Source organism: Salarias fasciatus, chromosome 20 (assembly GCF_902148845.1).
Source record: "Salarias fasciatus chromosome 20, fSalaFa1.1, whole genome shotgun sequence".
NCBI classification, from domain to species: Eukaryota; Metazoa; Chordata; class Actinopteri; order Blenniiformes; family Blenniidae; genus Salarias; species Salarias fasciatus.
This window is the reverse complement of record NC_043764.1, coordinates 5,823,282-5,841,354: the sequence shown is the minus strand read 5'-3', so window position 1 is coordinate 5,841,354 and position 18,073 is coordinate 5,823,282. Positions and strand designations below refer to the sequence as shown.

Genomic DNA, 18,073 nt, shown 5'->3' with positions numbered 1-18,073 from the left:
ATTTTCATTAAAGGTATTTCATTCGCTGCACTGTGCACATCCTGCACTCTTTCTGTAGTTTGGTTGTTTCTCCTGCAGCAGTTTTTCTTTCTGCGTTTGTTTTTTTCTTTTTTCCTTTTCAAACCTGTTGGACTCCGGAGGATCTGGTTCAAGCTGCAGTGGATTATGTGACGCTGCTGCAGTGTTTGATGTTTGACTCGGCTCAGGATTCTGTTCATAGTAAACAGACTGTGGCTCAGTGGAACCCACCTACCCCAAATACCCCAGCTACCCCAGCTACCCCCAGCTACCTCCAAATACCCCAACTACCCAAGCTACCTCCAACTACCCCAACTACCCCCAACAAGCCCAACGACCGCCACCTACCCCCCCAACTACCCCCAGCTACCCCAACTACCTCCAATCACCCCACCTACCCCAACGACCCCCACCTACCCCAACTACCCCCAGCTACCCCAGCTACCCCAACTACCCCAACTACCTCCAACTACCCCAACTACCTCCAATCACCCCCAACTACCCTAACTACTTTAACTACCCCAACTATCCCCAACTACAACCAACTACCCCAACAACCCCCAACCACCCCCGACTGCCTCAACTACCCCAAATATCTCCAGCCACTTCCACCTACCCCAACTGCCTCCAACCACCCAAACTACAACCAACCACTCCAACTATCCCCAACTACCTAAGACTACCCCAACTACTACAACCACCCTCAACTACCTAGAGCCACCTCACTATCTCAATCACCTTGACCTCCACAATGACCCCTACCACCTCAACTACACGGACGATTCCAGCAGCCCCCCCCCTTCAGTCTGCTGTCAGTCAGACTCTGATCAGTCAGTGACTGATTAGGGGAGTTTCTTTGTCTCTCTCTCCCTCATATTCCTCCACATACTACTGTTCCTCTTCCTCCTGCTCCTCCTCCAACTCCCCCAACAACTAAAGCACCTGGGGACTCCTCCAAGCTGTAAATCATTCTCTTCTGTTTTCCAGCCTGTTTGTTTTTTTTCCGTCTTGTTTGAGGTCTGAACATGTTTTTTTAATGGTTTGCGTCTGGAGTGAAGCAGTAGTTACTGCAATTACAATAGTGACATTAACAGTGAATGTGAAAGAGAAAACAGGTTAATGACGTGGAGAAAAAGCCCAGCCTGCACTCTCAGCGTTGACGTCTATACATTATCTGCAGTATGTCATAGTTGAATCATCGCCGGATTGTGGACAGCCCAGGTCTGATTCTGAGTCAGAGCTTTTCTCTCTGTGCATGCATGAGCACTCCAGCTTTCCAAACACATGCTTGCCAGGTGAAAAGGTGACTCTAATTTCTTATTTGTGTGGCTGTGTGTGTGTTAGTCTGGTGATGGATGTGCAGTGCCCTTCACCCGGTGCCAGCCTGGAGTGGCACCAGCCTCACGGCCTTGATTAGATTAGATAGATTGATATAGATATTGATACAGATAGATGTATGAATAAACAAGTGTCTTCTTTGCCATTTTAGATGCAATAAAGTCATTGTATAACAGTGTTTGCCGGTTGTTTCATCATTACTGCTTTAATAAATCCTTGTAATAATTTGCAGTCAGTGATATAATAATATATAAATATCTCTGAATTCTTCAAACTGAAGTATTTTCATGCAATTCAATGATCCAAAATAGGTATATTTGATGGCATAATTATTCTTATATTAATTCACTGAGGGTGAATAATAGGAAACACACACTCTCATTTATGCTTATAAGTTTTTTTCAACATTACTTATAATTACATTACTGCCTTTATGACATTTAAAATGACCACCATTATTAAGCTGTTGTTGGCCATTATCACATTACTAGATGTGATGTTCAGACCCACCATTGTTGCAGCACATTGTTTCATGCTGAAAAAAAAAGGTGAGATTCTACTTTGTGCTGCTAAAATGTATTTAGCGTTACTCCATCCTGACTAAATTGCAACATCGCCAGTTTCAGTTACTCTCCTGTGACCTTGGGGCTTCTCCGAACAGCAGGATGTTTTACGATCATCCGCTGCCTCGTATGGCTGCGCAGGTCATGGGATGCGTGGCAGATCCGGCCCCATAACTTCTGTGGATTAACTGACTGGGTGAGAATGAGAGATTAGATCAGTGCAAGTGAGAGTCAGGTGACGATGCGCGTCTTTTCCAGTGTGCCCTCTAAGGGGTCCTGCCTGCAGCACGTCGCTGTTTGGACAAGCCACCAGACAGGAAGTGGATGTGACAACGTGCCTCGACTGTGTCGTAGCACTTTTCGCGGCACAGCGGTGGAACTGAAAGTATCGTCTCCTCAAGGTACTTTCACTGGAGGGGTTTTCTGCTGGAAGTGACCCTGAGGAAGTGAGTCAGGCTGCTTGTATTGGACCAGATGTGAAATTCAGCATGTCGGCTCTGCTGCCTGTGATGAAGCTCAAAGGAACCAAAAATGAAATCAACTGTCACTTGGGAAAAAAAAAAAAAAAAAAAAACACTTAAAAGTTGAATTATACTTTTTTCCCATTGGAGTAAAAATCATAATAAAAAGGAAACTATTTTTCATTAACCTAAAGCACACATTGTTGAACTGACTATATTATAAACAAAATAGTTTTTTATTCAAAAATGTCACATTTATGACAGTCGAATACTATAAAGGAAGACCCACCAGGCATTTCGAATAAAGTATTAAGCTAGAAGAATTGGCCTTTTTATTCACCCATTGATCTCAGCAGCTGTTTATTTCTTAACAAAAACATCAGGAAGTTAATTTTTCCCAAATTTGTGCTTGTTGCTGCCCTCAGCTTCTACCTTATATGTACCTGTGCCTTTTCAAGTCTGCCCTCCTGCCTGTATCTCACGGTCACACTGTCTTGCTGCCGTTGCCCATTTTCCTCGTCATTTAGACCTCCTGCTCGGTCTGGACAGTTTGACTTTGGCAGGTTTTGACTGTTTTTGTCGAATTTTTGCCAGTGTCAGCTCCCGTGCTTCAGATTTCCCAGTTTTTGACCTTCAATCCGTAACACTAGATCATTAAATGAAGATGTCCAGTGAAGAGTTGGTCTTCTTTTGAGATTCGTTTTAATGTATCACCGCACTGATTTCACAGTGATTTCACCACAGGGTTTCTTTGCTTGTGTTGAATTCAGTAGTGAACTTCAGAACTTAGTCTGGAAATCTGTATGTAACTCATGTAGAATTTGAGCATTTAATCCACTTGGTAACATTGAAAAGCACAAGCGAGGCCACAATTTGAATTAATTTTAAAACATTAATTTCAACAGGATCTGTGTCTGTTTTTTTTTTTTTTTTTTTTTTTTACAGATTAAATTTTTGTGAGTGAATGAAATGTAGTGACATTAATGTTCTGAGACTTGTATTTCGAACGTGGGTTTTTCATGCTGTTGACAATACAGTTATCCAGCTGTAACTAATACTTGGCTTTTCAGAAGTGTACTTGTGGCTTTAAGTCCCCCGTAATTGAGAGCAATTTAAACAATGTTTTACTGAATGACCGGGGCTCTTTCCACCTTAGGTTAGATTTAGATTTTTTCAGAGGCGTCATTAACTCTGCTTTCCCATCATTCCCACTGAATGACTGTGACTTGTTTGGCTTCACATCCATAATTCAGTCCTTTCTGCAGAATTGCACGACTGCAGGATTCGGCTATTCTTGTTTCTGCCTGCAGCATTTTTAAAATAAGCCCAGCTGACTGATTACTGTTCCGTCTCAGACACATGAAGTGGGTGACTTTCAGTTAAACTGCTGTGATTAATGACACGCTATTAATTCACCAATGAGTGATTGTGGCTGAGGAATTATTTTGAACCAGAATGACTGATATAGTTCTCCTCACCGCTTTGGTCTCTCTGAATGTTGTTGTTGTTTTTCTTTTCTCTTTCTCCAGGAGGAAACCGGCCCAGCTCCGCCATCCTCCCCCTCGAACGCCCCGCTGTGCCGCTCCGCCACCATGTCCTTTCCCCGCTGTGCCGAGCCCATGGAGAGAGCACGCCCACCTAGATAGGATGCCTTCCTCGCTCCACGCCCTGCATCCCCTCCTGCCCTCCACCACCTCCTCCTTCTCCTTGCGTGAACCCGCTCTTGCCAACGGTTCCTCGCGGCCGCCCAGGCCGTGCCGCGCCGCGCTGCAACATGGTGGATGACGCGGCCGCCATGACGGATGAGGTCATCAACGCCAACACGCTGGCTTGGCTGGTCTGCTCGGGCGTGTCCATCCTGGCAAACACCTGGAGCATCCTCAGCGTCAGCGCCAAGCAGAAGAAGTGGAAGCCGCTGGAGTTCCTCATCTGCACGCTGGCGGGCACGCACATCCTCAACATGGCCATCCCCATCACCATGTACTGCGTCATCATGCTGCGGCGGAAGCACTCCAACTACGAGTGGAACGAGGGCCTGTGCAAGGTGTTCGTGTCCACCTTCTACACGCTGACGCTGGTTACCTGCTTCTCAGTCACCTCGCTCTCCTATCACCGCATGTGGATGGTACGGTGGCCTGTAAACTACAGGTGAGGCTCCTGTTGGTCGGCGTACAGAAATGTGGCCCAGATATTGTTAAACTGCAGCGTTAAACTTGATATAAAGTTGAGAACTCTTGTTTTTCCACACAAATCTTCTGAATTATTTCTTTTCACCTCGGTACAGTAAAGAGTTTATTTTTTTTGTGCTCGCTTCCATTCAAAGGGATTCCTTCAGAATTATTGATTTGCTATTCTTGCATGCTGTTAAGTTTGAAGTTCTTTAGTTGTTTTGCGTGGCTAATTGGTGCTGTAGCTGTTGAGAGTTTTTTCCTTGGATCACCTCCAGGTCCCATTAGAACAGTGTGAGAAAAAACATTTGGTTTCATAGTCAAAAGGGCTTGACCGACTATGTAAATACTTTGTTGTAGATGAAAATGAACCTATAGATGCATTTTTGCAAAAAAAAAAAAGCTTTTGTTCTCTAGCTTCGTCCTGCAAGCTATTGATCTTGTAGATCTGCTTCATCACACTGAGGGTGGCGAGGCTGCAGATTAATGATAGTCTGTGTCGCTGAGCGTGAGTGAAAGGCAGAGCACACCCAGACCAGGTCGTCAGTACATCACGCACACAGGGAGGCATACAGTCACATTTCCACCTGTAGACAACTTTCTGAGACGTGTGGGTGATTTAAGCCTGTTATCATCTTTACCTCTCCTCTCTGCCCTTCACCAAATGGATAGCCACGAGATCTCCTGACCCTCAGTTGGATGAAAAGGTTTTTTTTAAGATAAATAGATGAAGAAAGGGCCTCATAGTGAGAATGTCCACAGTCTGAGCCTCGGTTGGGTTCTATCAGGTTCACCAGGAGGTAATCTGGTTTCCTCCTACTGCCCCAAAACACGAATTTGAATCTGAATTACTGAATTTAATTGTCTGTAGGTACCAATCTCTGTTTGTGTCACTGCCTGTCTTTCTGTGATGGACTTCCGATCAGTCCAGGGCTCTTTGCCATTTGACCCAAAGTTGGATAAAGTATCATGCATCAGCAGCTTCAGATACTTTGTTGGAAAACTGTCTTGCTTCAGGTTTCAAGCCATTTGCTGCAGAGGATTCCTCAGACAGGACTTTCTGGCTGCTCACCTCCAGTTTTCAGGCAGGATGTTCTGCGTCGCGTCAGCTCTCGTGTGCCAACACTTTCACTGCTTGCAGTTATTTGGGGTAGCACCAGGCATATCCCTCCAGACTGAGCATATTCCAAGTCGAGCTTTCACTTTCATCTGGCACCTTAGAACATGCGATATTACAAAGTAACGCTGAATAATAAAAGATCACATTGACCTCGCATTAACTGCACCCGCTCCATTCGGTCTTGTTAGTCACCCAAGATAACTGCTGTTCACACGCACTCGGCGCCATCGCCACTTCCTTTGAAATGAGATTTGGTGGAATATCTGCGATGAGGGACGCAGTGGTGCTCCTTGATGATACCACGTGCTGACGTTAATAAAGCCAGAGATATTATTTTGATGCTGCAGTCAGGGTAGCTGCACATCAGAGCATATTGACGACTCTGATTAGTGTGAAGGTTTGTTACAGGAAAAGAACATCTCGCACTGAAGCACACCCCAGAGGTTTCAGCTTTGGTGCAATTCAGCTGTTATTTGTAGCTGTGCAGATCTCTCTTTTCTGGCCGTCAGGCACAAAGTTAATCATTTGCAGTCGAATGCATTTCTGGAGCAAATACTGTGGCAAAAGCAGCCAGAATTCTAGACTCATATCTGCAGATTACCTAAAAGCTGTGTGGGTTATTGTTGGGGAGAACAGGTTGTAGTGCGTGAGTGTCAAGATCAGTATTATGTTGTCTTACTCTTCCTCCCCTCCTGAAACACAATTATTATACTTCCTGTGGTATCAAACGCTCCGCCCATGGTCAGCTCAGCCAATTTGCAGATAAGCAGACGCCCAAATAAGATATGCAAACTTCTCTTTAAATGTGTGCTCAATCTTGCTATCTATATTGCTTGTGCAGCTGCCTCCACTGGATGATGCCCACACAGAGATATCAGGTTTTTGCGCAACTGTTTTTATGGCTCCCGTCTGCTCCCTCACTCATCTCACTACATTCCCTCTCATTCCCTGTCTGCGGGCATTAACTTTCCCCTCAGCGCCACATCTTTTTGTTTTCAGCTCGCTCTGAACGGTGATGTGGACGAGCTGTGGCGCAGGTGATGCGCCGTGTAATTGCCGTTCATCTTTCGTTTAAATTGCGCCGCGTTAGCTCTGCTGAGCTAGCACAGCTGCCTTGTCTGTGACATTAACATATACTGAAGGCCTGAATTATGAATTCTAACCTTGTACTTTGGCAGCTGTTCTCCTCACCCTGCGCTCGCTATCTGCTAGGAGGTTGTTTGTTTTTTGTATTTTTTTTTTTTCACTCGCAATGCTTTCTCTCTGGTAATACATTCATGCAGCTTAGTGACGTAACCTCCCCGTGTACCCCAGGCACATTCAGGAAGGCTAGCATTATTACTCACTGTGACAACAAGACCTACTTGTCTTTGCACAAAGCCATAGTGCAAAGAAAGAGGCTACCGCTGCCCCCTCAGTAATGCACGGATTGGGTTTCTACATGTAAGCTGTGCATGCTCCATCTGTATCTGTATGTGCAATGGCTTTCTTAGCACATTTTTTGCCACACACTAACAAAGAAACTCTTCTATTCTGCATCCATCCATCCAGCTTACAATGAATGAAACTCAGGGCACATCCAGCTGATCCCGTAGCAAACAGAGAGACCCAGAGAGACACACACACACCCATTCGCTCAGTTTAAAGACTAATTCACCTGTTTGGATTGTGGGAGGAAACTGGGCTATGTGGAGAAAGCACACAGCTCAGGGAATTCCCACCGCTGGATTCAAACCAGGGGTGTTCTTGCTGTGGGGAGGTGAGACTATAGCCATTACTCTGCTCTGTAGTCTGCCAATTCTGTATCACTAATCCTTTTTTACATCCTCCAGTTTGTTTATGCTGGACTGAAGTAACGAGAGTATGAAGGGCTTTCTATTAGCCGGTGTCCATTCCAGCTCAGCAGCTCTTTACAAGCAAATATTCAGGCAGATGGGCTCGGTCAAGTTTTAGGAAATGAAAACACCAGTCGCTGCCTGCTGTATTTTTAGACATGCGTGAGTCGCTGCTGTGAATCTTGTAAAGTGCTGCATCGCCAGAGGACACAAACACATTCGGCAAATTGCTCGACTGTAACAATTACTCGGAGGTGAGAGGGAATAGAAATCCCTTCGTGCTGAAATGGACCTTGATGACAAATAGACCGAGGGACGTGAAAACCAATCTTTTACCATCAGTGAAAAATCGATTTCTCTCCACATTCATCTCCAGTTTATCTAAGTGATGACTATGTGGAATGGAGGTCTCTCAGCTTGGTGTCCCAGGTCTGAATCTGGGATTTGGTGGCATTTGCAGCTTTTGTTATAGCTTCAGTTTGGTTTACTTTTAAAGATATGGACAACTTTTCTCTCTCCAGAAAAAGTAAAACCCTCTGTCAGGCATTCTGACAAAGCTGCTTTCAAATGATTTTGCAGGTAGGTGATGTGGGTCACTGTCTTTCAGCAGTGTGCATCTTGTGTGATCATATAAATGTGTTTAGAAACAGTTTTGCAGTACATAAACACCCCCATAACAAGGAGGCCTGGATTTAGATTGAGAGTTTCTGCCTCTTTTTCAAGATAAATATAATGTTCAATATCTTTTTCAAGGTTGCTGTGTGTTTGTGATGACACCGAAGAGCTCATCTTACAAATCTGTGATTGGGCGTCATGCAGGATAAGTCCTTGGAACCACAATCATGACTCACACTTGAGTGTATTTCTCTGCTTCCTGGTAGTTTCTTTTTTTTTTGACATGTTTTTACACTTGGAGTTACGATTACAGGTCAATAGAGGGTTATCTTTTCAAAATCTGTGACTGCATGGCCTCAAAAACAAAAACAAAATTTAAATTCAATTTCAATTGAATTTATTTTACAACAAAAACATCTTTCTTTGTGCATCTAGGTTGAGTAACACCAAGAAGCAGGCGGTGCACACGGTGATGGGAATCTGGATGGTGTCCTTCATCCTGTCTACGCTCCCCGCCGTGGGCTGGCACGACACCTACAACCGTTTCTACACCTCCGACTGCCGCTTCATCGTGACGGAGATCGGCCTGGGGTTCGGCGTGTGCTTCCTGCTGCTGATCGGCGGCAGCGTGGCCATGGGCGTGATCTGCATCGGCATCGCCCTCTTCCAGACCTTCTCCGTTCAGGCGGGTCACAACGCCGACAAGAACAAGTTTAACGTCCCCACCATCGTGGTGGAGGACGCTCAGGGGAAGCGCAGGTCGTCCATCGACGGATCCGAGCCCCTCAAGACGTCGCTGCAGATCACGTACCTGATCAGCGGGATTGTCTTCATCTATGACTTCCTGACTGGCTTCCCCATACTGGTGAGTTCACACGAGGAATCCATCCATCCGACAAACTGTGTTTATGAAGCTCTTCTCATGAGAGAATACGCAATTTGAAGTAGAAGAATCTTACACATTGACTCAGTAGTAGGGCTATAATCTAAGAACATGAGGAATAATAAATGTCTTAGAGGCAATAACATAATACCTCGATAATAACTGCCTATTTCCGAATTTGTAATTACTTGATGAAAGCAGCATTATAAACTATATATATTATTACTGAAAATTCCACGTGCATAATAGAGTATCACAGATGTATAACAATGAATGTATGAAAATGTACAAGGTAAATCAAAAGCAATAGTATTGTAAGAAAGAAAAAAAACAAAATCTACTAACTGCAGCCAATAATTTAAAAACAGAACTGAAATAGCGTTAAAAAAAATGTTTTTCCGGTATTTGTGCAAAGAGCAGTACAGTGGAAGACATTCATTCACTGAATATGCTGTCATATCCAGCTCTCTTTGGAATTTAAGGATGTACTACTTTACCTATATTATTAAATTATTGACAAGTCATAATATTATTTTCTCTATTACACTTGAAATTGCTAAAATCATCATTTGAACTGAGCCAGTGGACAAAATGGGTCAAATTGCCAAAAGATAAGACTTTAGTCTGTTTTTTTTTTTTAAACTGCCGAAAGAAACAAACCCATAAAATAAAAAAATATGATTAAAAACAAACCAAAAAAATCTTAGATCTGACTTTTGGATCAGTTTGAATGTCTTTGTGAGGTCTTAATGAGATTAACCACACTAAAGAAATCATTTTTCTAAAACCCTGACATCCTGCCAACTTAACGTTGTTTTCCGAGTCTCTAACATGTCTCCTCATTCCATGCAAAAGGACCATGCTGCAGCTATATTTACACATAAAGCAAGCGTTTTTGAATGGCACCAAACACAATTACTCAAGAAATATACAACTGCCATTACTCCTATATTATTTTATTCATGCAGAAATGAAGTGATGGAAGCGGTACTGCTTCAGGGAAATCCACTCCGTCATGAAACATTCAGCTCGGTTGATGCACTGTAAAATAACTGCGAGTCCAGCCTGAGCTGAAGCTTTAAATGACATTATTAACAAAGGTTTTCATGCCAGCGTGTGTTTCAGTCATGACTTACTGAAGTTGTGTTCTTAATTACTCTTATTTAAATCATTTGGATTACAAAAATAAAAAAAAAAAGTGGTCAACTGATTGAAATAAGACCAATCAGGGTAATGTACAGGGAAGACGGGCTCGTTTTGTGGCCGCTTCATCACGCCAACTGTCTGTGCCAGAGGCGGAGAGATAGCGGTCCGGGTTGGTCGGGGTTACAGACAGCAGAGGAGTTGGTGGGCGGAGCTTCCTGCTGTAGTGCCTGTAATTGTACTGAGATGTTTCATTATTTACAGCAACTTGCAAGTTGCTGTTCATCTGTCACTGTAAGTAGGCCAAGTTGAATCGTGTGTGTGTGTGTGTGTGTGTGTGCGCGTGTGTGGATTCTGGTTGAAATAAAGAAAGGATAGGTGTTTTTTGGGGAAATCCGGCTTTAAATACAGTTTAACTCCCCTCCATCACCTTTGGGAAACTGATCCTTCGAGCGACCGCATTTGGTTTGCAAATTTCACCCTCAGGTCCTCATTCATTTTTTAACAAGTTAGTTCACTGTTTGTCAGCGCAGACTTGAGAGCCTGCAGAAAGCTCGGGGCTCATTGTTTGTGATGTGCCAAACCAGCCAGCCTGTCTTCTTTAAAGCAAGGCACTGCGCTAGAGCTTTCTCAGCAAGGCAGATGAGCCTGGACAGCTCTCCGTTTTGTTCAAGCGTGTCTGTTTTTTGTTTTTTGTTTTTTTTATTATGTAAATCAGTGTGTGGAATGAATTCTGTTTGTGAGTACCAACGTGTGGTAAAGCTGTCCAACTGGGAAACCTTCCCCTGGGGAAATTGGAAGTTTCTGAGAGCTCAGACGAACAACTGGGGAATCCCATGAATTACTTTTGTGCATCTACATGAGAGATGTTCGAATGACGCACTCTATAGTTGTAATTACTCGTTCTTGCTGTTAAGGGGAGAACTTTCAGCACTACTTCTATATGTGTAAAAGCAACGTCGATCAATAATATTGACTTCACAAGCGAAGTTTAGTCCGTGTTGACTCACATGATTGATGATCATGCTGTCATTCATCTGCAGATTTTTGTGGAGTGAGATTGCAAGCTGTTTTTGTTCTTGTGTGAATACTCCCAACTGGGAAATGAGACTTTTCCGACTGGTAACTTTCTGAGTTAAAAGCCACACGAACACTGGATACATTAATGGGTTTTTATTCAAAAACATGCTCTTTGCTGTGAGATCACTTTGAAAAGAATGTCTGTTATTGTGTTTCAATGTGTTTTGATGCTTCAATCAAACGGTACAAGATATCTGAAGAAGCATCAAACTACAGAAGCGTCCAATGAAAACATAATGTTTCACATTTATTTCATCTGCAATACGGTATGAGATAAAAGTTTCTTTTAAGCATTTCATCTTTCTGCATGTGAATATGCTCAAAAACACTGTGAAGGCAGCAGCGCCTTGCAGATCTATTAAGGCTTTTATAGTGTTCTTAATTTAAGCCTTAAAGCCACGTAACCTGTTCCCGGTGGGATTATCCAAATCTGCAGCTATTTGCCAATCTCTGCCCACCGTGAGCTGAGCCTTTCCCTCAACCCTCAAGCAAAATAAGGGTCCCTCGTTTCATCAGCTGGCGTTTTTCCTGCTGTTCATGTACCAGATCTCCACCTATTTTTTTTTTTGAGTCTTTTGCAACTTCACATGCCTTCATTTCCCATCTGCTGCTTCTTTATTGAAAGTTCAATTAAACATAAGACCAAAAAAAAAAAAAGTTTGAAAAAATGTTAATTTTTGATGCAAACCACAAAATCCATTATTAAATCCTTCCCATTGTTTAGTCATTGCAGATGATCTCACAGGTCTTCAGGCACAAACACCGGCTGTTTGTTGTTCACAAAGGACACGAGAAAGTTTTTATGAATTGGTAAATGTGAGACAATGAAGCATGAATAGGAGGATGTTGCTTTTTGTTGCCCACTATTTCCTGTGACATTGAACAGCATCACTGTAGGAAAAACTGCATATTGTTACGCCATCCGAGTTCATCCGAAAAGACTGTGCCAGACACAATAATGCGCGTCCGGATGTGTGAGTGAAACAGAGAGAATTGCATAGTACAGATGAATGATCATATTTCAAGTGCAGTGGAAGCAACAACAAAGGGTGTGATCGTTGTCTTTATGACCTGATGTAATGAGCTATTTAAATGCATGGAAAGCTGTTATACATACAGATGAACCTGCGTAATAGTTGTGAACTTTACCACAGCGGGGAGGTAATCAGAGCAGGACTGATGGTAAAAACCATTGTGACTGTGCAGAGATGGAAATACCGTAGCACATTTTGTAGCGACGCTGACGGTAACGTCACGACTGATTGAGCAATGCTGATTATAGTCACTTCTAGACTGTAAATCAAACCTTTTTTTCTTGTCAAGCAACTTAAACGTTGAAGCAACTTACTGTACATGTGACGACATACTGGTGCATCGCATTTTGAGACCACTAGACGTCACCGTGTGACAAAAGAATGCTGCAGCAGCATCATTCAGTGCATTTACATGGGACCTTTTATTCCTGTTTAAATCTGAAAAAAGCCTAATTTAGCTCTAAAATGACCATGTAAACGTCTGAAAACTTTGACTGGAATTGAGTTCCAGAGAAAATAAACTGGCCAGTTTATTTTCTCTGGAAGTGGAATTATGTGTAAATTTGGCGCAACTTCATTCCGATAGTTCTGTTCATGCTCGTCCGTCGCAATGACACAATATTCCAAGATGGCGGCCCACAGTTTGACTCGTATAGGGATGATTTATTTAATGGGAGCCTTAGAAGAAATAGATATACAGTAATGAAAAGAGCAGATGGACGGGAGCATAACAATGCAGCCATTTTCAAAGCTGCAGTATCAAAATGAATCAAGAGAGAAAGAGAGAAAAATATCCAGCAACGTGCTTTTTACTTCCTGTAGACGTCATTACGTCACGGCCGCCCCCAGTTCAATCTGATCCCTTCGCATCTTAAAAGAGGATTCTGTATTTTTCTCATGTAAACACCAAGCTTATGAATATAATTCGGAATTCCTCAGTTATGAATAAACAAATTCCAAATTAAAAACACCAATGTAACCACATTCAAGGAAAAATCTCCAGTATCTGACTGACAGTGGAAGCAAAATGTCAAGAAGAAAAAGTCAAACCACTAAATTTTTACTGGAAATTCTCAAAACTGCACGAAACAAGATAAAGGACAAATTTATAATGGTAGGAGATGGATAAAATAATGCACTCTTCAGTTTGTTGATGGTGCAGCTACATTGTAGGCATGGAAAAGTAAATGTTTCTTATAAACCAGTGCAACTTAAATTTGTATTTTATCTCTTCAGATACAGCTCGCAGTCAGTTGTGAGTCATAAACTGGAAAATACGGTACAGCTGTGGCATTCAGATACCGTTTTTATGAACTTGTTGCAAAGCTGCTGTCTCTCCCTGTTCTGTTTTCCCATTAAACACTGTAGCTGTCTTAGCAGTTATGATTTCATTAAGCTCCTGTTAACTGAAGGAGCTTCGTGAATCGCTCTCCGACTGCAGGAAACATTCATGTGATGCATCACGTTACATAAAGAGCAGCTTCGGCTTTGTGAGCGCTGTCTGCATGCCGGTTGTAGCGTCTTCCTCCCACTGACTGATGTAACTTCAGCTGAACCTAATGAGTGAATCAGTCATTAGACTGAGCCGCGCCGTGCTGACAGCTCAGCCGATGTGACACAGCGACGCCACAGCAATACAGCGGCATGCTCGCCAATAAGGCAAGACAAAACCGGGCAAAGTAAAGCGGGTCAGAGTTACTTTTTCAATGAATGAGTTACTTTTACTAGTAGGTGGTAAAGTAATGGCACTGTTTTAATGATTGAAGGATTATCTGTAATAAAACCAGTTTTGCACCAACGTGCCTCCTGTGTAAAATGATTTATGGCCAATTTATATTTTCTGCTTTATTTCTTTAAACTTTAAAGTTCCACGCTGAAACTAACCTTTTGCCAGGTCGATCGAATGGGTTCGACCTTCCTGTTTGAGATTAAGAGTTCTACTAAAACTGTCAAGAAAAACATTTATCTGTATTTAAAAGCTTTTCTAGAACATTTTGTTTGAGAACACGAATTATGAGGATTTTAGAATGAAGTGAGATTTCTTCTAAGATAATCCTTAAAACCAAAGTGTGGTGAAAGCAGGTGCATAGTTACCACTGTCTGAAACACTAAAGCACACTCATAACATCGTCTTGACATGCGTTATGGAGTGAAATACAGCAGCATTTGTGACCTGAAGCATAAATAAAGCCTACAGTATGTTTCATTTGTCTTCACTGTGTTTGTCAGACTTCGCTGTTTTTAGATGGATTCACCTCAGCTGGTGGAGACGGCTTCTTCTGTTAAACTGACACCATACAGCTTAATGATGCCTTCATAATGCCACGAAGCGAGAGATGCTCCATTTCAAGGTCCAACTAGAGGATGTTGCATTGAGCATGATGAGTTTTCGTTTTCGATGTCAAATGGTTTTCCTCTGATTTGCATAAGAGCCACTGTGTGTTGTGTGTCTGCTGAGTGCTTTTTAGCTCAAATATCACAAGCAGACTTTATCTTCTGGGTTTTGCTTGTGATCAGCTCTTTTCTTTTTCCTAGATGATCGTGGGTGGTTTTCTTATCCCATCTGTGTGTGAATGAGTTCAAACTCAGAGTACAATTATTAGAAAAGGAACAAAGTTGTCTCTCAAAGCAAAAGGCTCCGTGTTGAACTGCGTCCACGGGCGGTGGCATTCTTAGAGGTGTTCCTGAACTCGGGCAGGGGTTTCGGTGGATTTTGATTTCTTTAGAGATGTTAGGAGCTGAAAGTGTTTAGTTTTCTGTGAGAAATGTGTTTTCCTTCAACCGTTTCTGGTTTCTGATGATGACTTTTCCAGCCTATTGCTATTGTTTTACAGCCATCAAACATAAGTGCATGTATTTTTTAATGGATTAGTGGTTGGACTTGTGGCGTGCAGCTCTGCCATGTTTGGGCCTCAGCATTACAGGACTGTGGGTTCATTTTCCATGAGGCGGCGTGGATCTCCGAGCTGTTTATAAGAGGAAGCGTGAGCTGCGTACATTTACCTGTTGATGTTGACTCCAGTAACGAGATGATGCCCATTTAAAGACATGAGCCTTGTATCTGCTGCCACCCACTTTGATTATATGTTCAGATATATTGTTCTATCTGGTGAAGAAAGCCCAGCGTCCTTCTCGACATGCTGGATAGATTTACCGTTGGTGACGTTAAAAACAGACTGGAAGGTAATAAACATTTGGAGCATTTGTCAGTGTGGACCGTGCTCCTGTCCAGATAAAGACGTGTTGTTTCTCCAGCTCCATACCATCGACCGCTCACCAAACTGTGCTGATTAGCATGTAGCAACAGATGCAAATGTTTGTTTTACAAATGTTTAACTGACCTTGCACAGGTGGTGAGCTTTGCCAGCCTGAAGTTCCACCGCTCCTACAACTGGATGGTGCTGTGCGTGCTGTGGTGCTCCATCGCACAGTCCATCCTGCTGCCCATGTTCCTGTGGGCCTGCGACCGCTACCGGGCCGACATCCGCATGGTGTGGGAGAAATGCGTGGCCATAATGTCCAATGACGACGTGGACGAGGGTAAGTGTGCCTTCAGGCGCCCCCCTCCCCTCCCCCCTCCCCCCTCCCCCCTCCCACCCCACCTCCTTCTCTCCCTGCTCGTCCTCACCTGATGATAAATGGATGTTAATCCCCATTCTGCAGAATTGTCACTGAAGATTAGTGGGCGTGCTGAGAGGAAAGCTAAGCTTAAATTGTTCCAAAAGAACACGCACAAACAAAATGTGCAGAGCAGGTCCCTAAAGATGATGTTTTCGATGCTCTGGATCGGTGTGATCGATGATCCTGAACAGTTTTCTCTCCTGCAGGGGTTTTCAAATTGTGGGAAAAGCTTAAATCAGCCCCTCCTCTCACACACTTCTCATGCTTTGCCCTGCAATGAGGAACCAGACTTTCTGGTTTTACTGTTAAAGTCGGTTGTGTTTTAGTCTCTATCACACTTACAATGAATTATCTTCTTGAAAAATGTTTTAACAGATGAATTTGTGATAAAATTCTTTACTTAAATCATTTTATACTGATTTCTTATAAAGAATCAAAAAGAAAACATCCTGCAGAGTAAAAGATTTCCATGCCTCACTGATTTTTTTTGCCCCACACTTTGAAAACCACTGTTCACTTCAAGCTACCACAGTAGCTTCAGTTCACGACCTTCAGCTTGGTAGAGTTTTGCCTTTTGACGTTTTTAGAGACAAAGTTCTGCTAATGGTCAAAGTTTTATTCACATTCAAAAGGATTTTAACTTTTACGGAGATTTGATTAAATCCCATCCATGTAGTGGTCATGAAAATAACTGTAAAGAAGTAGCTTACAGACACCCCACAGTGTTAAGTATGGTTAATGTATGCAGTGGGAACATTCTACATTTCTGAATATTCTCCAATGGAGAACCATTCAGCTTTCCAAAACACAGATAATGCAGGTCAAATGTTTAAAGAAATTACATCAGTTTTTGCCTAGAGATTGTAATTTATATTTATTAGTTATAAAGTGGTTGACTCCATTAAAAAAAATAGTAATCATATTTTGGACTTTTTCTCCATTTATCTCATGTTTTCCAGATATATATAATGCGCACAGTAAATGTGACGCACAGTGTCGCAGGACTGCACATGTTTTGCTGTGTTTCGTTGTAGCTGGAGGTCAGAAATCAGTGGTCAAATGTTATCATGTGACCTATCATGTGACCTTTGTTGTCAGGAGATGAACCCGAAGTGACAAGTGTCTGTGTAATATCTCTCTTCTTATTGAAGATTTATCCTCTGTGCTTATTGTAAATGCTGTGTACTATTCAAAAGGCTTTGTTTATCTCTGCTATGACATTGATTTTATTTGAAAAAAGGAAAAATGTTGCACATAGGACATTTATCTTGCAGCATTTCTGTCTTTTTTTCTCTCTAATGCATTGAAACTGAGCAATCTTCCGCGATATGAATAAAACTAAATGGTTCCTGATCTATTTGGAGAACCAGAGTGAAACTGGAGCGATTACTAAAAAGCTGAATATCGTTTTTCATGTCATTATGATGGTCATATTTCCCTCGAGTCACTGAAGCATATGAACTATATGCTTTATAGCATCGAACTAAACCACACTGTGTTTGAAATGTTCACATTTTTATTTGCTTTTATTTGTGTTGTTTGCTTTCCTTTATTGGTATTCGTGAGGCAGGGACTCCCCCTACTGAAAATGGTTCAGTACATCTGTAATCAGGGAAACAAGGGCTGAAAATGAAACATTTCACTAAAGAATCACAGACACTTCAACTCAATGTGCTCCCAGAATTAGGTCACATGATAATCATAGATAGACTCGGGCACGGGGTCCATGTTCGCCCCACTTCACAAACTGACGGCAGCGTGAACCATCTGTCTTTTTAACTATTGGCTCTGTTTAAACTGAACCCGGTCTGAACCCCTTCTCTCCTCTTTCTAACCCTCCGAACCTTTTGATCCTCACCCCCCATGACTGCTCCCCGTCCAGCAGGAGTCTGAAAAACAACACGAGGCAGTCCGTGTCCTGTGTGATAATTAACACTGCTAGTTCTCTGCTTTTTTTCCAGAGGGCTTGCCATGTATAACTCATCTCAGTTGTATGTATAAGGATTGTTTCTTGGTTTTTTTTTTTTTTTTTTTTGCTTTTTTTCCCCTGAAGCTACTGACTTGCATGCCAAGCTGCCTGTGCAAATAGCTCCCTCCATCTTTCATCCTTTTGGGCCAACATTTTTCTCAAGATCAACATTTTGCATCATCTCCAATTGATCTGTAATGAACATAAATGCAGTTATTGGGGAAA

At 42.5% G+C, this 18,073-nt stretch overlaps 1 protein-coding gene across 3 annotated transcripts in view; it reads left to right on the top strand.

Annotated features, from left to right (window-relative positions):
- gpr153 (G protein-coupled receptor 153) overlaps window positions 1-18,073 on the top strand; it is a 40,120-nt gene that overhangs the window by 16,400 nt on the left and 5,647 nt on the right. For 2 of the 3 annotated variants that reach the window (XM_030118601.1, XM_030118599.1), the window contains exons 2-4: window positions 3,910-4,528; window positions 8,554-8,983; window positions 15,609-15,798. In XM_030118601.1, coding sequence (XP_029974461.1) covers window positions 4,155-4,528; window positions 8,554-8,983; window positions 15,609-15,798 — 994 coding nt within the window. In that variant the 5' untranslated portion in view covers window positions 3,910-4,154. Of the gene's footprint in view, window positions 1-3,909; window positions 4,529-8,553; window positions 8,984-15,608; window positions 15,799-17,840; window positions 17,871-18,073 lie in introns of all 3 variants that reach the window. The other variant, XM_030118600.1, reaches the window with a different exon arrangement.